This window comes from Ailuropoda melanoleuca, chromosome 13, assembly GCF_002007445.2.
Source record: "Ailuropoda melanoleuca isolate Jingjing chromosome 13, ASM200744v2, whole genome shotgun sequence".
NCBI classification, from domain to species: Eukaryota; Metazoa; Chordata; class Mammalia; order Carnivora; family Ursidae; genus Ailuropoda; species Ailuropoda melanoleuca.
Window position 1 is genome coordinate 72,040,739 of NC_048230.1, and position 22,907 is coordinate 72,063,645.

Consider the following 22,907-nt stretch of genomic DNA (forward strand, 5'->3'; position numbering starts at 1 on the left):
GGCCATGGCGGGCCCGGCCAGGCCTGGCGCGGCCGAGGACGCGGCCGAGCGGCCCGCTCAGGACGAGCAGGCAGTGGCGTCGGGCCCCGCGGCGGGCCCGGGCAAGGGCCGCTTCCTGGTGCGCATCTGTTTCCAGGGAGACGAGGGCGCCTGCCCGACCCGGGACTTCGTTGTGGGCGCGCTCATCCTGCGCTCCATCGGCATGGACCCGAGTGACATCTACGCGGTCATCCAGATCCCGGGCAGCCGCGAGTTCGACGTGAGCTTCCGCTCCGCGGAGAAGCTGGCCCTGTTCCTACGCGTCTACGAGGAGAAGCGCGAGCAGGAGGACTGCTGGGAGAACTTTGTGGTGCTGGGGCGGAGCAAGTCCAGCTTGAAGACGCTCTTCATCCTCTTCCGGAACGAGACGGTGGACGTGGAGGACATCGTGACCTGGCTCAAGCGCCACTGCGATGTGCTGGCCGTGCCCGTGAAAGTGACCGACAGGTTTGGGATCTGGACCGGGGAGTACAAGTGTGAGATCGAGCTGCGGCAGGGGGAGGGCGGGGTCAGGCACCTGCCGGGAGCCTTCTTCCTGGGGGCCGAGAGGGGCTACAGCTGGTACAAGGGGCAGCCCAAGACGTGCTTTAAATGTGGTTCCCGGACCCACATGAGCGGCAGCTGCACGCAGGACAGGTGCTTCAGGTGCGGGGAGGAGGGGCACCTGAGCCCTTACTGCCGGAAGGGCATCGTGTGTAACCTCTGTGGCAAGAGAGGACACGCCTTTGCCCAGTGTCCCAAAGCAGTTCACAATTCCGTGGCAGCTCAGCTAACCGGGGTGGCTGGGCACTGAACACCCGCCTGCCTGCCAGGGTGAATACAGAGCCAGCTTACCCCTCTTAAGTGCCAAAACTTTTTTTTAAACCATTTTTTACGTTTTTGAAGGAGATCTTTCTAAACCTGCAAGAGACATCTCTCTCTGCCTTCTTAAACCGAGTTTACTCCATTTCAGCCTTTTCTGAATTGGTGACTCTGTCATCAGTAACTACCGAGAACTGTAGTGTGCAGACGTGTTGCCTCTCCCTTTTTAAAATTTTGTTTTCGTTTTTGTATCTGGGTGGTTTTGTTTTTTTGTGTTTTTTATGTGGGATTTTTTGTACTTTTTACTCCCCACGCTTTGTCTTCTCCCGGGATTTTCACCCATTGGGCTGCCTTGCTCATCTTTATGCCCCAGCACTAGGTATGGGGCCCACCACATGGTAGGCACTCCATCAGTGTTTGTTGAATTGAGAACATTGTTGACTGTGGCTTCTGTCAGGGTGGCTACTTTTTGCAGCTCTTCCCCTTCCCCTTTTAATTTGCTGCTTCTAATCTATGTGGTCTGAGAATTTGTGAAACCAGTGTTGTTAGAAGTGTATGTAATCTGAGTCAATAAGCTCTGAATGGTGGCCAAGGGCCTCTCTTATGGCATTAAAATGCATGGACTTTGGGACAGCTTTTCGTTCAGTGGCTCAGAAGCCATTTTTCACAGAATCATGGAATTTGGAATTTTCTTGCTGGAAAGGACCTAAAAATTGGTTTAGACCAATTCCCTGGATTTCCAGCAGATGAAACAGGCCCAGAGAGGTTAAATGGGTCAAAATCACATAGCTGTCTGGTGCCAGAGCTAGCCTAGAGTAGAGTTCCCTGACCCCAAGCCCGGTGCTCATTCCACTACCTCTCACACTTCACAACATTTTCCTCAACACTTGAGGGCCCAGAAAGTCTGATATCTCCAGAACGATGAGCCCAGAGGAATGCTAAGAAATCATCTCGGGGAGGAAGCAGAAAGGGATTTAGCAGGGGCTTCTGTTACTTGGGAAATAGGGAAGAGGCAAAGGAACATAATCTAGGGTGTACTCATTGCTCCCTGGGTTATCATATCTGGATTAAAGTGCCAAGTCCTTTGGGGCCTTACCCTTCATCATTCATTGCCACCACTTAGAAATGGGGGTGTTCCTGAATAAGGAAACCTACCAGAGGTTTACATTTGCACCTTAGCCTCAATAGCTAGAAATCCCAGAGAAGTCTCTAACTGGAGCTCCTCTACAACTTCCTGACTCACAGGAGAAAGGTGATTTTAACCTGGAATCATAAGTAAGCTGTTAACTCTAAAATGTGCTTGCAAAATAGGTCAAGCAAGAGGGCATTGGGTCAACTAAGTGTTACCAAGTTAAAGTAGAAAAGACAGTACACTGCTTTTCTTTTAGTTGATGTTTTTCCTTTGCTTTATGTTTTGCTATTTCCTTGTGGCTTAGAATGTAAAATCGATTGTTAAAAGTTTTGTTCCGAATAAATATTTATCTTTTGTATTGCTAACACTGTTGCCCTATCTCCTTTGAAAGGTACACAGACTCTAGTTCAATCCATATTTCTACACATCATTTGTTTACCCTACAAATACATTTCCAACCGCTGCAGGCAATGCTTAGCACCTACTATGTTGTGCCAGGCCCTTTGGAATTGTTACCTCAATCCTAGGTATGCACCACACTCACTTAGCACGTTGTAAAAACTTAACTTTTAAGCCCTGACTTTGCTCCAAGGAATCAAAATTGCTGTTGTGAGTGAAAATATTTTCAGTAAGCATCCCCAAAAAGTTCTGATTGGCAGCCAGGTTTGAGACCACAGTTCTGAATGGTACTAAAATGAGAGTGATGGATTCTGGTCTCAGGAGGTTACAATGGAGAAGGCAGAAGTAAGATGTTAGCTTCATCATCTTAGAGTTACAGTAAATGCCACGAATTGGTTGCAAAGTATTTATTATGGGCTTTTAAAAATGCCATCCCTTCAGGAGGAAGAAAGAGTCCAGGAAACTTCCCGGAGAGCTGACACACTCCTCCACGCCAGCCCTGGAGACCCCAGACACAACTGACTGAAGGATTTTCAGCTCTGAGACGTTAAATAATCCATCCTAAGAACTAAAGTTCCCAGTGTTTTGATTCTCTAACTCAGAGAGTTGAGGATATTTCCAGAGCTGATAAGGTGTAGTTGAGGCCTCGTTGGCTATTGGGAGCCCTGCCTTTCCAAGCCCTCCCAGCCCCTCCCTCTTGTCTCCCAAAGCAAACAGACCATTCCCTCCTCGATCCCTCCCCCTCATCTCTCCCTTCTCTGCCTTGAGTTTCCCTCCAGAGGCGGGGGAGAAAGCCTGCATTCATCATGCGTTCATCATACCCTTCCTCCAAGCAGGCACTGTGCCAAGGAGCCTCCTTGGAAGGAATCTTCCCTCTCTCTGCCCTTCCCCCCTTCCCCTCTCAACTCTCCTGAACGGAGCAGAGGAAGAAACTATTTCCCTGCCCATCCCCCACAGGATCTGCTCCAGGGCCTCCTGCCTGGCGGTCTGGGGACGGAGCCATGGGCTGGAACGGAACAAACCTCCCCCAGCTTCCTCTCCTGATCTAGCAACCCCCAAATTACAATCCCTCACTGTTCATGGGCCCCTAGGGAGTGTGCAGAGATCCCCAGACTGAGGCTGGCTGACTGACTGACATTGTTTCATTCGGCTTTCTTACGGAGGCCCATTAGAGCCAAAGCCTCCTGCAAGGCACTTTGTACACCCAGGAATAAGATACTTAGGGAGATACAGATAAGTAATGAGCAGTTTTAAAAATATTAAGTATTTTTAAATATTCTGAAAAAAATATGCAAAGAATATAAAATTGTCTGAAGTACAGGTCTCCTGGAAGAGATGATGACATCATGAATGAAACCTGCAAGATGAAGAAGCCCGATGAAGAGTGCAGAGCTGTGCACGCAGCACAAACAGCCCATGCAGACCCGGAGGCCAGAGCACGCAGGGTGTTCAGTCTGGCGGTAGAGTCACCGAAAGATATGTTGGGAAAAGGCCAAGAGGAGGCGACCCAGGGCCTGTTGGTGTTACTTAAGAGGCTTTATTTTTTCCTGACCCCCTCCAGTGTGCCCACCTCCATTCCATCCACTTACTTAGCGTGTATATTAAGCACCAACTCTTTCTAGGCAATGAAATACAGCAACAGAGTCAAGTTCCCTGGGGCTCAAATTCTAGAGGAACACAAAGACATAATTACAAACGATGATCAGCACTGAAAGAAACATACAGAGACAGACCTGCTCTTGGAGGTCAGGGATAACTTCCCAGAGAAAACGTTTGAACCGAAATCAAAAATATATATAAGGAGTTCATTGGGAGATGGGGTTGGGGGTTAACAGGTGGCAAGAGTATATTAGCCTAGGCAAAAGGGATAACAAGTATAACAACCTTATGGTGAGAAGAGGCATGGTAAATTCTAGAAACCAAATGAAGCCCAGGTTTAGAAACAGAAACCACTCTAGGTATTGAAGAAGATGATGGAGCCTAGGTTGGGTATTAGGAATGACTCCAAGAACACGACTGAACCAACCTACTAAAGGAGCTACTGCCTCTCACAGAAAGGAGCCAGGAAGCTGTCCCTGGAAAGGTTGAGTTTGAGGACACACTACTGAAGCAACCATCCAAGGACAGGCTGCTGGGATCAGAAGGCCACTGCCAGTTCTACCGCCAGGACAATGAAATGAGTTTCTGAAGCCAGAGACAGGACACTAGTGTCTCCACAACCTTACTTAGGAGCAGAAACAGCCGAAACTATTTGACTCCTGTCTGACTTCTACCTTCAAACCTCATGGAAGTGTGTCCACTTGCTGGAGCTCGAGCTGCAGGAGAGTCAGGAAGTGTTTTCGCTTTCCAGTACGTGTAGCACAGCAAAGCACATGAACAGGGGGAATCGGGGCACTTGACTGGCTCAGTCGGAAGAGCCTGTGACTTTTTCTTTTAAGTTTTATTTATTTAAGTAATCTCTACACCTCACATGGGCCTCGAACTCACAACCTCGAGATTAAGAGTTGTATGCTTTTCCGACTGAGCCAGCCAAGAGCCCCATGAGCCTGGGACTCTTTGTAAGTTTTTTAAAATTTATTTGTCAGAGAAACAGACAGCAAGAGCGCACAAGTAGGGGGAGCGACAGGCAGAGGGAGAAGCAGGCTCCCTGCTGAGCAAGGAGCCGGATGCGGGGCCCAATCCCAGGACCCCTGGATCATGACCTGAGCCGAAGGCAGATGCTCAACCGACTGAGCCACCCAGGCATCCCAAGCCTGTGACTCTTAATCTCAAGGTCGTGAGCTCAAACCCCACATTGGGGGTAGAGTTAAAAAACAAACAAAAAACAGTGGGAATGGATGCTGTCTGCCAACTAACCCTATCCAGAACAGCCAGTGTGGCCAATGCAGAGAGGAAAGGGAGACAATGGTACAAAATAAGGCTGAAGATCCTGGGGGTTTGGTCAGCCATGTTTAGAATTTGAGTCTAAGAATGATGATGACGAACCACTGAAAGATTTTTAAGCAAGGAAGAGACATGATCAGGGTTGTATTTTTAAAAGATAATTCAGGGGGCACATGGGTGGCTCAGTCAGTTAGGCATCTGACTCTTGATCTCAGCTCAGGTCTTGATCTCAAGGTCATGAGTTCAAGCCCTGTGTTGGGCTCCATGCTGGGCACGGAGCCTGTTTAATAAAAATAAAAGATCATTCAGGACGTTTTGTAGAGAATGGGTCAGCAGGAGCCCAAGTATAAAGAAGGGCGGGGGTGCCGGGGGTGCCAGTCAGTTAAGCAGCTGACTTCAGCTCAGGTCATGATCTCGGGGTCCTGGGTTGAGCCCAGCATTGGAATCTGTGCTCAGCAGAGAGTCTGCTTCTCCCTCTCCCTCTGTTCCTCCCCCTGCTCATGCTCTCTCTCGAGCTCTATCTCTCTCTCAAATAAATGAATAAAATCTTGGAAAAAAAAAAAAGTATAAAGAAAGCCAGTTTCCCCAGGTGAGCGATGAGGGTACGGTGGACCTGGATGGTGAAGATGGACATAGAAAAGTAGACAGGGTAAAGAGATATACTTAGGAGTTTAAATCAGCAAGACTTAGACATGGGCTGGGGGAAGTGTAGGTACCAAAGATGACTCCAGGTTTCCAGCTTCTGCAGTTGGTTAGGTGGTGGTTCCATTCCCTGAGATGCAGAACAGAGAAGATCCAAATTTGAGATGAAGGTCTTGAGCCAGATTTGGGACACAGAGAATGTCTAAGAGAAGGTATGCAATAGGTGGTTTAACACAGATCTTAAATTCTAAGGAGAGCTCTGGGCTAGAGAAATAAACAGAAGTCCTATGACAATGGCCTTCAAACTCTTAGACCACATCCCACATTAAGATAGACATTTTATATTGTGGCCATCAGACATATGCATATATGTACTTATGTATGAAGAAACAATTGCATATGTATAAAAAGAAATAACATTAACCCTGTGAGTGGTGCGCCCTGACATTTTCCATTCTATTGCCTCATTCTTTTATAAATGCTTACATGACCATGAAATTGATTTTACAATCTCCTAATGGGTCATGAGAAGAAAGCATAAGGGAGAAAGATTATAGCAACTCGGATCACACCTTAAGCAGCTCTGACATGTGAGTTTTCCCTGATAGAAAAGGATATTGTGACACACTAATAAAGGACAGCCAGAAGGGAGAAGGGAAATAAGAGTATAGAGACATATAAACCCAGGGAGGAAAGTTACAATTAGAGGGATTAACAACTGGATTGAGTGCTGCAAGAGATCAAGTAAAAATGGCTTTGAGAAATGTCAAGCAAAGTCACAATTGAAGAGTGCCCCCCAGACTGAGTAATGGGGAGGTCACTGGTGAGGGCCTTTTAGAGGCAGAGTGGTGGCAGCAGGAGACAGACCAAGGAACAAATAATCTTCCTAAAATGCCAATCCAGTGCTCTGGGGCTCCCTATAGCGCTAGGGAGTCAGCCTAGCACCCAGCTCCTTTCGCAAGAGGCTCCTAGGCTCCTTTGGGATCTCATTCTCAACCAGTGTCCATCTGTCCATGTCAACTCCAGGTAGGAGTTCAGTATGGTGGAGGGTGGAGCGGTACAAGGGGAAGCTATGGGTGGACAGGGCTCAGATTTATACCAAGTCGAAGGTGGAGTCTCCTGAGAGTCAACCAGACAGGTGCAAAGCCGATGGGTCCATACAGTGCCACTGACTGGATTGTCAACCTGACTGAAATTATTTGGGGGAGGATACGTTTCATGAAAATAAACACAGATATAATATGGAGTAGAATTCAACCTTTACAGAGCTTTAAAGTAAAACATGGGAGGAGCCTGGGTGGCTCAGTCTGCTGAGCGTCTGACTCTTGATTTTGGCTGGGACCATGAATTCGGGGTTGTGGGATCCAGCCCCGGGTCTGGCTCTGAGCTAGGCGTGGAGCCTGCTTCGGATACTCTCTCTCCCTCTGTGCACACCCCCACCAAATTAAATTAAATTAAATTAAATTAAAATAAAATAAAATAAAATAAAATAATAAAATATAAAATAAAATGTGAACTAACAGTTTTGGAAAACAATTTGGCATGGTCTTCCAAAATTTAAAATTCACATAATCTTTAACACAGCATTCACTTATAGGAAATGAATCTATAGCTAAACTTGGACATGTGCACAACACTGTACCAGGATGTTCACTGAAGAATTAAGGGTACTGAGGACTGGAAACCACCTAATTGTCTATCAATAGGTAACCAGTTAGATGACCTATGGCACATCCAAATAGTGGAATATTATAGCTGTTTAAAAGAACAGTTCTGTATATATTAATGCAGAATGCTCTCTAAGATGTATTTCAAAGTGAACAAAGTGAGGTGCCTGGGTGGCTCAGTTGGTTGAGCATCTGGCTCTTAGTTTCACTGGGGTCGTGATCACAGGGTCCTGGAATTGATCCCTGCTTCCAGCCCCGTGCTCAGCGGGTAGTCTGCTTAAGGATTCTCTTCTTCTTCCTCTGCCCCTCCCCTTCCTCTCTCTCTCAAATAAATTAAAAAATCTTCAAAAGAAAATAAAATGAACAAAGCAAGATATGGTATATTACTGTTTAAAGTTTCTAGCTTTAACGTTTTCATTTGTTTAGTGAGTTATAATTGACGATAAAATTGGAAGATATTTACAGTGTACAATGTGATGATTTGATATACATATTATATTTTAAAATTATGGAATTAATATATATGTATGCTTATTTATATAGAGAATAATTCTGGAAAGCTATTAGTGAAATTGGTAACTGCTGTAGTTTCTTTTTTTAGATTTATTTATTTAGGGGCACCTGGGTGGCTCAGTTGGTTAAATGGCTGCCTTCAGCTCAGGTTATGATCCCAGAGTCCTGGGATCCAGCCCTGCATTGGGCTCCTCAGCAGGGAGCCTGCTTCTCCCTCTCCCCCTGCCCCTCCTCCCTGCTTTCTCTCTCACTCTCTCTCTCTTTCAAATAAATTAATAAAATCTTAAAAAATAAAAAAAATTATTTATTTGAGAGAGAGAGAGCATGCCTGTGGGGAGAGGGGGAGAGAGGGAGAGAGAATCCCCAAGCAGACTCCCCACTGAGAATGGAGTCTGGCTGGGAGTTTGATCCCAGGAACCAGAGACCATGACCTGAGCCAAAATCAACAGTCAGCAGCTTAACCGACTGAGCCACCCAGGTGCCCCAACTATTGTAGCTTCTGAGAAGAACTGGATATTTGGGGTGTGGGATGAAAGGAAAACTTATTTTCTACAGTATATCCCTAGAGGTTTGGTTTTGTTTTAATTATTTCATGTGTTATCTCTGGCAAAAAAATATATATATATAACAGCAAAAATAAATGCAAAATACAACACAAGATGTCAAAGAAATTCCCGTAGGCTCTGCAGAGACCGGAGTCCATTTCCTCTATCTTTAAAAATCAGAAATTTTGATGCGAAAGTTTAAGACTCTAGAGCAGCCAACTCACTGGTCTCCCTGCTTCCTAGATTGGTCTCCCTCAATCCAGGACAACAGTCCCCAGAATGAAATTTGATCATATTACTCCCCAGTTTAAAGACCTTCAAAGACTTTGTGTCCTCCCTGGGGCCCACCAGGCCTTGCTAGCGCCCTGCCTCTTCTGGGCCTCACCCCCTCACGCTGTCTGGGCTCCTGCTAGTCATTCCAGGAATTCACCCATGGTTAACTCTTACCTTTCCTGGTGCTCAGCTCTAAGGCCAGTTCCGAACTGCAGCCTTCCCTAACCTGCTAGACCAGACCCTCTTACACTCTCCCCTCCTTCCAGCAGCTCCTTGCAAGTACCACGATACATTTATTTATGTCGTGGCTTTATTAATATCTGTCTCTGTCTCTCAATTTTGAGCTCCCAGAGAGCAGGGACCACGACTTTTTTTGCTCTTGGTGGTAGCCTAGCATTTAGCACTATGTGTGGTACACAGTAAAAGCCAAATAAGTATTCATTTGCATGAATGATCTAGAAATTACTTGGCTGAGGTTGCAGATCAAGACATTGCGTCTACTTGTCCTTTTCTTTTTTGTAGGATTTATTTATTGGGGTGCCTGGGTGGCTCAGTCGGTGGAGTGTCTGGCTCTTGGTTTCTGCTGAGGTCATGATCTCAGAGTCCTGGCATCAAGCCCCATGTCAGGCTCCATGCTCAGCAGGGAGTCTCCTTGTCCCTCTTGCTCTGCTCCTTCCCCCATGCACTCTCTCTCTTTAAAAAAAAAAAAAGATATATTTATTTATTTATGTATTTGAGAGAGAGCAAGTGTGGGGAGGGGAGGGGCAGAGGGAGATGGAGAGAGAGAGAGAATCTCAAGCCGACTCCCAGCTGAGCACAGAGCCTGACTCAAGGCCTGGAGGTGGGACTCAACCTTGCCACCCTGAGATCACTAACAGAATGGACGCCTAACCAGCTGAGCCACCAAGGCACCCCTCTACTTGTCCTTCTTTAATGATACTCAAAATATCCCTCAGCACACCTGCACTGATTCTATACTGAAAAAGGCCGCCTTCTTTCATCTTTAAAAAGCTAATTCACTCCTTCAGTGTGCTCAGCTTTGATAAGGGTTTCCTTCAGCCTGAGAGGCCAGGCCCATCCTCCCCTAGTTCTCCGAGGGCATGTCACCGAGACAGCCTTCATGTCCCCTGGCACAGTGAGGCACAGGAGAGAGCACCAGGTTCCTGGATTCCAAATGCCTGGCTTCAACCCTCCCTCATCACTGCAAGAGTAACTGTTGCCCTGAGACGTGATTTCTCCTCCCCAGGAGGTGGAGTGAGGATTCTATAGGTACAAGAGGGGAACTGCCCACCTAAGTTTGTGTCCTCCCTTTCCAGAACATTTCCTGAGACCCTAGAATTCCCTTCCAAAATAGCCCAAAGCACATTTACAGAGCCTTCATGGGTCTCATCCCTGGGTCCATCTCAGCTGAGGGCAAACGACACTGCTCGATCCACACCCTACAGACCTGAGGCTTAGTTCTCAAAGTAGCTGTTTGCAAGAGCCAGCTTGGGTGTGGGGGCTGGGTTGTCCACTCATGCATGCTGGGCTCCTCCCTGATGGGATGGGAGGTAGCTGGACAAGGGCAGGATATAGGATCCAATAGCTCTCCTTGGGCCAACACACTCTGGCACAGAACTCCAAGGGTCCTGGAATTCTAATTCGAACCTGGCCTTCCAGGTTTTTCTGAGGGTATATTCCTTAAGAAGGAGAAGAAAACATATTCCATTTGACACAACAGATTGATGCATAACTTCTATTTAGAGACATATGGATTATACTCTGATTATACTCTTGTCCCAGGCCGCACAAATGCCCCGGTTTGGTTGTGTCATTTCTTAGCTCAGACAAACCACATAACCTCTCTGGGCCTGTTTCCTTACCAGAAAAAGTGAGTTTAATGATAACGGCCTCATCAGGGATGGTGAGAAAATGAAATGAAACAATGCATGCAAAGGGCTTGGCAGAGTGCCAGGCCCTCAGCCAACAGTGCTACCCTCCTTACTTTTCTCTTGTTTGCCCTCTGGCTATCATCTCCCATGATTTTCTCTATGACTTCCAAACTGGTCTCTTTTGTAGGATTTCCATACAGATCCTCCTTCTCCTTCCTTAACCAGTAACCATAATATAAGCGCCCCATTTTCTCCGCCTGGGCGGATCCCACCCCTCTTCAATTATGAAAACAGCTACTGGTGATTGCACGTTTAGAATGTTTCAGGCATTGTATTAAGAACTTGACATGCATTATCTCAACTCAGTTCTGACACCAACTCAATGAAGTATTATTACTCCCCAAACACAAAGACACAGGGATCTGGAGTGTTGAAGCCCTGGCAGCTGGCGAGTGGCAGAGCCAGCGGGAATGTGAACCCAGGGAGTCCCCCTGCACAGTCAAGTCTTCCAAATACCCAGTCACGATCCTGCCTGCCACCCCCTCCCTCATGCCAGCGCCCTGGCGACCCCTCTCTCCTTCTAAGGCCGTCATACTCCATCAGTTCTCCGGGGTCTGTCTGTGGAATTTCAGACCAATAGGGCGGGCACTTTGTCTCACGCCACGTTGCCCACATCATGGATCCTCCCTCCGTCTCCCCTTTCTCTTCCTTCCTCCCTTTCTCCCTTCCATTACATATTGAGTTCCTACTCTGTGCCGGGCTTTGTGCTCGTTCACATGCAAAATATTACCGATGAAAAAAACCAGGAGAGGATGGAATTTTATGTCATTTTTCTCTTTCTTCTTTATGGCTTTCTGTTTGGCTGACTTTTTTTCCCCCAGTGAGCACGCAGCCTAGGTTCCTCGAACCCAGTTCCAATGTTGCTCTGCTAGGTAGCTTTGGTCGAAGGAAGGCCCTGTCCCCTTAACTCCCAGCCCCCACGCCTCCTCTCCGGCCCTCAAATCCAGGCCGCCCTGCCCCCTCCGGAAGGGGGAGTTGGGGGCGAACGCCGAAATCTGAGTGGCTCTTTCAAGCCTCCGTTGCCGTAGAAACCGGCTGCATGGGCCTTGGCGGTCCATTACACCATCCTCCAGCGACGCAGCCAATGGGCTCCGAGCTCCATCCCAGGAGCCCCCGCCCCGCAGCTGCCCGGCAGCCCACCAATGGGCAGGCCCCTTGGCTTAGAGCCCAGCCCTCGGTCCAGGCACACCACCAATGAGCTTCGACCCCGCTCTCCCTCTGGCTTCAATGTAGCAACGAGACTCGATTTTTCAAAAAAAAAAAAAAAAAAAAAAAGGAATTCTCTAAATTAGAAGGAGCTAGTAGTAACGCCTCTGTCAGTTGCAGCCTGAATGAACTTTGGCTGGTATTTTATTTAAGGAGAACAAAATTGTTCCAATTACACAATATATGTCATTCTGTACTAAACAATTTGAGGCAATGAAAATGCAGGCAATGGGGATGATATCTGCTCCGTGTGGATTTCTTTCATTATAGGTGTTTTAATTTAAAATGGTCAAGGAACCAGTCATCTTTACTTGCATTTCGAATACATACAAATTAAAGATGCTGTGTTTTTGGTATTGAGTTCATGAGACATCGATCTAAGTAACTGGTAGCCGACTTTTAATCAGTTTAACTCCTGCCTGAATTCAAAACACAGTAAAACCGTAGGATAAATGAACATTTATTTTAATCCATTGAAGAAATCCCATTTTCAAGGTGGGTTGTGTAATGGCTTTGACATTCTAAAGTCTAAATAAACTAAATGTGTATTTAAAACCTTATGTCATTTTTAAAAAATAAACTTTATTTTATTTTTCTACATTTTTAATTTTTATTTTTTCTAAGTAGTTTCCATGCCCACCGCGGAGCCCAGTGCAAGGCTTGAGCTCAGGACCCTGAGATCAAGAGTGTGAAGTTTAAGCAACTGAGCCACCCAGGCGCCCCAAAAATAAACTTTATTTTCTAAAACAGTTTTATGTTTATAGAAAAATTGTGAGGATAATACAGAATTCTTTATCCCCCATCCACCCTGTTTCCTGTATTAACATTTTATATTAACATGATAAATTTGTTACAATTAATAAACCAATACCGATACAATATTAGTAGCTAGAGTTCATAGTTTATTCAGATTTCCTTAGTTTTTACCTGATGTCTTTTTTCTATGCCAGGATCCCATCCAGGATGGGATTTCATTTATCTCATAACCCCTTGGTTCCTCTGGGCAGTGGCAGTTTCTCAGACATCAACATGATTTATCACTATTGGCGTTGACCTTGACTACCTGGCTAAAGAGGAGTTTGTCAGGTTTCTCCCCTGGAAAGTTACTTTTCTTTTACCCTTTTTCATGCTGTCCTCTTTGGAAGGAAGTGACTATGCTCAGCCCACACCTAAGGGTGGAGAGTTATGTTCCACCCCACTGAGGGTAGAGTGTCTACGTAAGTAATTTTTCTGCAGTGAAGACCTGTCTTTTCTTTTTTTTTTTTTTAAAGATTTTATTTATTTATTTGACAGAGATAGAGACAGCCAGCGAGAGAGGGAACACAAGCAGGGGGAGTGGGAGAAGAAGAAGCAGGCTCATAGAGAAGCCTGATGTGGGGCTCGATCCCAGGACTCCGGGATCACGCCCTGAGCCGAAGGCAGACGCTTAACGACTGCGTCACCCAGGTGCCCCAAGACCTGTCTTTTCTATTTATTTATTCAGTTATTTATTTATATCAGTATGGACTCATAGATATTTATTTCATACTTTAGGCTATAATCCAATACTACTTAATTTTGTTGTTCAAAGTGTTCCAGCTTTGGCATTTGGGAGCTCTTTTAGTTGATTCCTGTGTCCCTTCGACATACCCCCATCTTTCTGTGTCCTTTCTTCTTGTTGTTGTTGTTCTTGGGCATTCCTTCTTTCTGGCTCTATATGATGCTGCAAGGCTTATTTTGCATAATCCTGCCCCAGTCTAGAATCAGCTGTTTCTCAAAAGCCCCATCCCTCCCACTGGAGAATGGTATTAGACACCAAGATCTGGATGCTAAGTGTGCGCATTGCTACTGAGGTGTCATTTCTTTTAAGCCTTCTCAACTAACAGAACAAAGAAATACATGTGTATATACCAACCTGTGTGTAAACACTATCTATAAATATTTCTGTACATACCTACCTGTACCTATATTAAACTAATTTATGAGTTCATATTTATATTTCCAACTCTAATCCATTACCACATGAGTTATTAGAGCCTTCTCTCCATGTTTATCTGTAAATTCCCACTCCAACAGTGAGACACCTGGATCCCCCTATCCACCATCCATTTACCTAATTGTTCAATTCCAGGGTACATGTACAGCAGTACCAGCATTGTTGACCCATACCCCTGTGGGAAACTTTATCCACTAGAGTGCAGTACTTCTTCACTCTTTCTCTTGCTTTTAGTTTTACAGGATCCACTCATTTCTAAAGTTACTTAAGTCAGCACCCTTTCCCCACCCTCTTCAGTGGGATTGTTTCGTACATTTGTAATACAATTCTGCTGTTTCATCGCAGTCTGCATTCCATCTTGAGATTCTCCAGATGCTTTAAATGATTTTTAAAAAATTCTCACTCATTAGCATTTACTCTGTGTGGTACACTTCTATGGGTTTTGACAAATGCACAATGTATTCACCATTACAGTATCATCCAGAAGCATTTCATCACCCTAAAAAGTTTTCTGTGCTTTGCTTTTCAACCCTCTCTCCCTCAAACCCGGACAACCACAGGTCTTTTTATCATCTCTATAGTTTTGCCTTTTGTGCCTTAAAAAAAAAAAAAAAGATTTATTTGGGTTGCCTGGATGGCTTAGTCATTTAAGTGGCTGCCTTCGCTTGGGTCTTGATCTCAGGGTCCCAGGATGGAGCCCCACATCTGGCTACCTGTTCAGTGGCGAGTCTTTCTCTCTCTGCCTCTGTGATCTCTCTCACTGTCACTCTCTCTCAAATAAATAAATAATTTTTTTAAAAAATTTATTCATTCTAGAGAGAGAGAGAAAGAGAGAGCATGAGGGGGAGGGGAAGAGGGAAAGAGAAACTTAAGCAGGCTCCACGCTGAGTGAGGAGCCTGACCTGGGTCTGATCTTACCACCCTAAGATCACAAGCTGAGCCAAAACCAAGAGCTGGCCACCTAGCCAACTGTGCCACCCAGGCTCCCCTGTGCCTTTTTGTTTTAAAGAGAAGACACACAAGAGTATATTTGTTGTTGCTTTTGTTATAGCTATCACTCACTGAACAGTTATCGTGTCCCATGCACTGAACTATTATATGCTCCCATTTTGCAGATTAGAAAATGTAAACTAATGTGTTGAAATAACTCCCTAAAGACTAATTACATTGAATACATTTTTACTTCACATCCTGGATACACTGATTATTTAAAACCCCAGTATTTGGATGCTTGACTTCTGAGTCATCGAAGAGAGTCTGCTACATTTAGTCAATAAGATGAGGATGACCTACTTCCCGGTTTACCCCAGTGGTCTCAGTTTATTTTTGTTGTTCCAGCATAATTATTAATAGTGTCCCTTTCATCATAAACTATATGATCACTGCCAAAGGAAAAAGTCTAATGAATTTTAGAGTCAGGTTGTAGGGGTAAAGATTATGCTCCAGGAGATGAGGGGATGTACCGGTGGAGTGTGATTTCAGAGTCACCAGGCAGGACGCGCTACCCAGATCAAATCCCCTCCCCCATTCAGTCACCTTCCCCTTCTTTCTCCTAATCTGATTAATCCCCATTCCATCAGTGGTGCTGGTGCTGTTAGAATGACTCTGCCACTCGGCTCCTCTCCCCATAAACATGTCCCCAGTTCTGGTCTCTCCTTTCTGTCTTGTGCTTCTCTGAGTCTCAAACTACATCTCATGGATTGGCCATGTAGCATTCATGCAGGATTTTTAAGACTGGCATTTCACAAAGAAGTGGGGGGGAGGAGATCCTGCCCATTAAAAAACAAAACAAAAACACACATTTTAAAAATTTGGAGATAGGCAAAAGATTGACAACTTTTTATTTTGCTAAAATGGAAAAACCTCTATCTTCTAACTCTCACTCGCCTTCAAATAAATAAATAAATAAATCTTTAAAAATAAAATAAAATATTCTAGAAGTCACAGTTAAAAAGGTAAACAAAACAAAGGTGAAATTAAATTTTTAAAGACTGATATATTTATTTTAGAGAGAGAGCACAAGCAGGGGGAGGGGCCAAGGGAGAGGGAGAGAGAATCCCCAAGCCGACTCTCCATGGAGCATGGAGCCAGATGTGCAGCTCGGTCCCAGAACGCTGGGATCATGAGCTGAGCCGGAATCCAGAAGCGGCTGCTCAACCACCCCAACTACCCAGGTGCTCCAGGTGAAATTAATTTCAACATATTTAATTTAACCCAATATATCCAAAATATTATAATCTCAACATATAATCAACAGAAAAAATATTAATGCAATATTTTACATTTTTTATGCTAAGTCTTTGAAAACCAGTGACAATTTTGCACTACAGCACATTTCAATTTGCACTAGCCATCTTTAAGAGCTCAAGAGCCCCACGTGTAGTTCTACACTATTATTTGGTAAAAGAAAGAGCCGTCGGACACACACACACACAGAGACACTCATAATCTCTGAATTTTTAAAGAAGACATTTAGATAAATCAAAAAATGAATTACCTTGCTCTACTGTTCTCTTTCTCCGTTATGAATGTCCTTGGTGACTGTGCCAGTTTCGCAGACTGATGTTTTGGAGCAAGACACCGTTGGGATGGGTGGAGCTGCAAGACGGTGTCTGGGTTGGCTCCTTCCTCCCTTCTTGGAACAGCTACCGAGAGTCTCTGTCGTGTCGAGATCTGGTAGGTGCTGGGGATACAATGGTGAGAGCGGAAACTAGGTGGGTCCTCTGATCTCATGGGGCTTCTGCTCGTCTGTAGTGTACCAAGTAGGGCTGTGCGGGCGATGAGAGGTGTCTTGTCCGCAGAGAATTTAAAAACAATAATAAAACTGATGGAAAGTCAGCCTGCGTTTTATTATCTCCATGCGTCCACAATTCTAAACCTTGTCAGTGATAAAATACTCTTCCCCAAAGATCAATTTTTGGTCTGGAATCTTAATAATATGTGTGTAAGCATCAAATCAGTCTTTTTAAATTACTTATGCACTAATAAACATGATATTCTACGAGGAGGGTAACTCAGAGCACTCCCAGCTCAGTGAGCCCCTGCCATGCCCAGTCAGATGCTGCTACTCAGGTTTGAAAAGAAGTCCGTAGCAGTCCAGAATTGCTCCAGCTAGCTTCCTGAGCACTCGTGTCTCCAGCCCCTCGGGCACAACATACGTCTCTGTTTAAACGATAGATTCAAACTACAATGGTAGCACAGGGATTATGAAGCTGAAGATCCAGAACGGGAGTTGGTTCAACTCTGTCGTTCAATATGAACACTCGGGGGCGCCTAGGTGGCACAGCGGTTAAGCGTCTGCCTTCGGCTCATGGCGTGATCCTGGCCTTATGGGATCGAGCACCACATCAGGCTCTTCCGCTATAAGCCTGCTTCTTCCTCTCCCACTCCCCCTGCTTGTGTGCCCTCTCTCACTGGCTGTCTCTATCTCTGTCGAATAAATAAATAAAATCTTAAAAAAAATATGAACACGCGAAGCTTTTGTATTTAAGTTAAAATAGTGAAACAAAGCGTGAACGGCAGGGTGGTAACTGCAAATTTTATTATTTAGTAAAATTGTGTTATTATACTATATTACATTACATCACATTACGATTTTCATTTGATAAAATTATGTGGGTTTTTTGTTTTGTTTTGTTTTGTTGTTTTGTTTTGTTTTGTTGTTTTGTTTTGTTTTAAGTAGGCTCCATGCTTACTGTGGGGCTCGAACTCACAACCCTGAGATCAAGAGTCACAGGCTCTACTGATGGACCCAGCCAGGGGCCCCTGATGAAATTATGTTTTAGCAAATTTGAATAATGTTTTTCATCTTAAAATTGATTCTTATTTTTAAAGTGTTTCTTGTTTTTAAACCATAATGTGACATAATTGTCATTGCAGAAGATCACTTTGTAGGTATTTTTTTTTCAAAGAAATATATTAGTGTAATTGAAAACTATTGATTCGATACTCTTCTTTTTTGTAATGTAATGTTTACTTTTGCTGACATGATTACATATAAAAAGTTCAAAGACAGAATATTTTCACCATCTACGTTTCTTTTCTGGCCATTATCATTAGTATTATTTATTGCATTTTACAACTATTATTGAAAATATTGTCATTTAGGGATGCCTGGGTGGCTCAGTCAGTTAAGCATGGGCCTTCAGCTCCTGTCATGATCCCAGGGTCCTGGGATCCAGCCTTGAATTGGGCTCCTTGCTCAGCAGGGAACCTGCTTTTTCCTCTGCCTGCCGCTCCCCCTGCTTGTGCTCTCTCTCTGTCAAATAAATGAGGAAAATTTAAAAAAAAAGAAAAGAGAGGGAAAAAAATATTGTCATTTAGAGGATATAGGTGTTAAAAAGTTATCTGTTCTGGGGTGCCTGGGTGGCTCACTCAGTTAAACATCTGACTCTTGATTTTTGCTCAGGTCATGTTCTTGGGGTTGTGGGATTTGAGCCCCGCATCGGGCTCTTCGAGGGGCCTGCTTAAGATTCTCTCTGTTCTTCCCTTTGCTCCTCCACTCCCCACCCCCGCCTCTGCCACTGTCTCCAAAAAAAGAAAAAAGAAAAAAGTTATCTGTCTTGAGTGCCACATGAGCCAGGTAGGCCACTGGTGCACTGAAGGGAAGGGACATGGGGCTAGCAGAGCTACAAGGAGGGAGACAGGTGGAAGTGCTGGAAAGGGTGAGGAAACGGACTTCAGAACACCCTGTATGGGGAGGAAGCCCAGCTTGGCCTACAAACTGAAGAGGCCAATATGGCTGGAAACTGGCTCAAGACAAAGAAAGCAGGAGAGGAGGTCAAATCGTAAGTAACTAGAGTTTTAGGTTTTGTTTTCCAAATTTTTACCTTCTTCTCTGGGCTCCCATAGGAATTTGAGTGTACTCCTGATAGAACACTGTGTTTGATTCACTCAATAAATATTTAATGAGCCCCTATTATGTGCTCGGCACTCTCCTAGGGTTGAGCCATAAAACGAAACACAAAAATTTTTTGCCCTCTTGGATCTTACATGCTAGTGGAGAGAAGATGGGCAAAAATCAAGTGAACAAATAAAATAACTCCAGAATGTGAAAAGTGCCATGAAGCAAATACAAAGATGATGAGAATAATATAGGCAAAAATGAGGATATCCGACAACACCAAACTTTGGACAAGATGTGGATGAGAAGGATCTCTTCTGGGGCACCTTGGGTGGCTCAGTCGGTTAAGTGTCTAACTCTTGGTTTCCCCCCAGGTCATGATCTCAGGGTCCTAAGATTGAGCCCCTCCATGGGCTGAGCATGAAGCCTGCCTGGGATTCTCTCGATCTCCATCCCCCCAAACCCCCCACTTGCACAAGTGTGCACACATGCTCCCTCTCTCTCTCTCTCTCAAAAAAAAAAGATTAAAAAAAAGGAAAGGATCCCTTCTATGCTGCTGGCGAAAAAGTAAATTGGTATAACTTGGAAGTTTGACATTACCTTGTAAAGCATTCACATGCCCTCAGATGTAGCCATCACAGTTTCCATGATATACTCTGGAGACCCTGCCCTTGAGCTCTAGGGACACAGTTAGGATTGGCAACAGTAACAGACTTCATAAGAGCAAAAACCTGGCATTAATCCAATTGTCCATGGATGAGACAACAGATAGGAAAACTGTAGTATATTCCCACAGTGGAAAATGAACCAACCCCACATAGGTGCAATACTTTAGGGGAATCTTAGCACGATAATACTGAGTGAGAAAGTAAATACCAGAATATTACATGCAACATGATACCTTTTTGACAAAGGTAAAGGCAAGAGAATATATTTTTAAGAAAATATATTTTCAAAAAGAGAAAGGAGAAATTGCAACCCTCGCACACTGCTGGTGGCGATGTAAAATGGTGCAGCAAATGCACTGAGACAGAAAGTAGACGAATGGTTGCTTAGAGCCGGGGGTTAGAGCAGAGGTAGAGATGGGGGAGAGATGGATAACAAGCACAGAGTTTCTTTGGGGGCTGATGAAAATAGTCTAAAATTGATTGCGGTGAGGGTTGCACAAAGCTGTGAATATGCCATTGCATCACACACTTTAAATGACTGAATAGTATGGTCTGTGAATTATATCTCAACCTGTTAAGTGTTGTTGTTTTTTTTTAATTTTATTTGTTCATTTGAGAGAGAGAGACAGAACACAAACAGGGGAAGAGGCAGAAGCAGACTCCCCCTGCTGAGCTGGGAGCCCACCATGGGGTGAAACATGGGGCTCCATGTGGGGCTCAATCCCAGGACCTGGAGATCATGACCTGAGCCGAAGGCAGAGTCTTAACCGTGGGAGCCACCCAGGAGCCCCTTCTTCTTCTTCTTTTTTCATGTAAAAGAAGTTTCTGGATAGACATTACCTCAGGCAAGGCAAAGGAGGGGATGGGCTGGGAAAGGAGTTCATAGAAGGTAAGTTATTGTCAATGTTCCAGTTCTTGTGTTGGTTGCTGATTTAACTTTTCTTTCTTTTTTTTTTTTTAAGACTTTATTTATGTATTTGAGAGACAGAGAGGGAGCACAAGTGTTGGAGGGGCAGAGAGAGATGTAGAGGGACAAGCAGACTCCTGGTTGAGCAAAGAGCCCGAAAAGGGGCTTGGTCCCAGGACCCTGAGGTCATGATCTGAGCTGAAGGCAGCTGCTTAGCTGACTGAGCCACCCACGTGCCCCTTAACTGGTTTTTATTATATTATGTGTAAATAAATACAAACAAACATAAAGTGAGTTAAATATGGACAATGATGAAAATGTGCCACAGACAAGCAATTCCGTGCACCTGAGGTGTAGGGGACTGGGTGGGCTACAGCAGAGAGTGGTCAGGGCAGACCTCTCCAGAGAATCCACCTAAGCTGAGGCTAGAATGAGATGAGTCAGCCGTGTGGGGATGGGGGTGAAAATGTTTCCAGGCAAAGGAGATAGCATGTACTAAGGCCCTGAGGCGGGCTCAAGCCTTCTGTGCTTGAGGAACATCCAGGAGGCCAGGCCCTTGAAACCCTTAGAATAATAGCAGCAGCCGCAGGGCCAGAGTTAAGACCTCTGAGAGTTCTTAAGCCATGCCCTCACCTGTCATTTAAAATAAAACGCATCTTAAATGGGAAAAGTATGAAAGTGTTACATTTTTTAAAAAGCTTTAATTTTCCCATGATTACTTTTGATACCTTTTTTGAAATAAGTACATCCCCACCCCGTCAATTTTATTTTTATTAAGTTGTTTTCTCTACGTTGTTGGTGCCCAGAGTCTCAGATAACTAATATTTATTGAACATTTACTAGGTGTCAGAGATTTGTTCACAGCCATTATCCCATTTAACTTGTAAAACAACCATATGAGGGAGAAACTGCTTTTTCCCATTTCAAGGAGAAGGAAAGGGAGGTATTGGGATACGAATACAATAATTCTGACTCCATGGAGGATTGAACAGGCCAAGCTCCCGTTTTGAAGGTTCAAACCTGGGGGATCTCCAAATCTTAGCGTCCAATAAAGCTACGGAAGAACCATTTGGTCAGAAGCAGGGCCTTCTCTTTCTGAGAGCCCTGTACCTTTAAGAGTCGCCCCCTCCCGCCCGCCATGCTCCAATTTCCCTCCCGGGCACCCAGAGCATCTCCCCGCCCCCCGTGTCTGCAGAGCCGCACCTCAGCCCTTTCTCCCCGCCCCACACACTCTGACTGGTCTCTCTGCCCCCACCCGCCCGGTGGTGGGTGAGGTCGGCCTCCAGGCTCTCACCGTCCGCCCTCCGCCCCGCACAGTGCCCACGACACCCCAGCAGAATGCCAGTTTAGAGACCCTGATCCCGAACCCTCCGAGCTCCTGATTCCTAGGGGCGAGACCTCATCGCCCCCTCCCATCGCCCATGCCCATGGCGCCGTGAAGGTGACCTCCCCCGGGGGCAGCACACGGTCCGCGGTGCCCGAGCGGGCTCACACGTGGTGAGCGGGGAGCGCGCAGCCCCTCCCCGCCACGCGCCTCGAGCATGCGTCGCGGACACGCCCCTTGGCCTGGCTCCGCCCCCGTGCCCGCGCACGCTTCTCCGGACTCGGGAGGGACGTCGCGCCCTAGTCCCGCAACGGGCTGGGTGGGACCTGGGATGGGACACTCCCGCATCCCCGAACCTCTCCTGAGGACTGAAAAGCGGGAAGTCAGCCCTACCCAGGACCCTTGGTTGTTAGGCGAGATGCCCCTGAAAGATGCGCCGAGCTGGTAAGAGAGCTGGGACTACAAGCCTGGGATTCGAGCCCTAGTCTGCTTGTCTCCCTTGTTCCGAATTCGGCAAATGGGCGTCATATTCCCTTCTTTCTCAGGACGCTTGTGGAACCTCAAACGAGACTTAAAAACATGTTGACTGGGTTTGTGACAAAAGCATTTGTCAAGCCCCTGTGTGGCTGGACCCTGTGTGTACTAGGCGGGGGCTACATCTATGAAACGAGGAGTCTGCCCCCTTGAAGAGCTTTCCCGATCCTGAGTCCCCCCCACATTCTGTTCTGGGATGGTCCAGAAAGACGCCTCCAAAAGAAGAGGGGGCGGAGGTCCCACCTGGCGGCAGGTGTCCCTGAATAAGCTAAATTTCAAAGGCAACGTGGGGCGGGACCAGCTTTTGGAGGCAGATGGGAAGCACGCTCCGCGTTCCCCCGCCCTCCTTCCACTCCCCAGCCTAAGAAAAGAAACCGACCTCATCCGACACCCTCCAACCCAGCCCCGAGACCGCCCAGCCCCGCAGCCCGAGCCCCGCCCCGCCCCGGCAGCCAGCGATTGGGAGATGCAAATACTAGCTTCTCTGCCCAGCAACGGGTGACGCGCCGCCCGAGCGCGAGGCGTGGCCCGGCCGCAGCCCAAGCGGGCACCTCGGTGTTTACACGGGGCGGCCCCGCGCGCGCCGCAGCGGCCCGCAGACGGCGAGGGGGAGGGGTGGCGCGCG

At 46.0% G+C, this 22,907-nt stretch overlaps 2 protein-coding genes across 2 annotated transcripts in view; both read left to right on the top strand.

The window, feature by feature from the left end:
- The window catches only part of ZCCHC3 (zinc finger CCHC-type containing 3), a 2,780-nt gene extending 443 nt beyond the window's left edge, over nt 1-2,337 (top strand). Inside the window, 1 exon segment of the mRNA XM_034640814.1 lies at nt 1-2,337. This exon segment is cut by the window's left edge and continues 24 nt beyond it. Coding sequence (XP_034496705.1) covers nt 1-832 — 832 coding nt within the window. The 3' untranslated portion in view covers nt 833-2,337.
- Nucleotides 2,338-18,743: 16,406 nt separating this feature from the next.
- SOX12 (SRY-box transcription factor 12) overlaps nt 18,744-22,907 on the top strand; it is a 7,452-nt gene continuing 3,288 nt past the window's right edge. Inside the window, exons 1-2 of the mRNA XM_034641597.1 lie at nt 18,744-18,793; nt 21,742-21,921. Of these exons, the coding sequence (XP_034497488.1) occupies nt 18,744-18,793; nt 21,742-21,921 (230 nt within the window). The remainder of the gene's footprint in view (nt 18,794-21,741; nt 21,922-22,907) is intronic.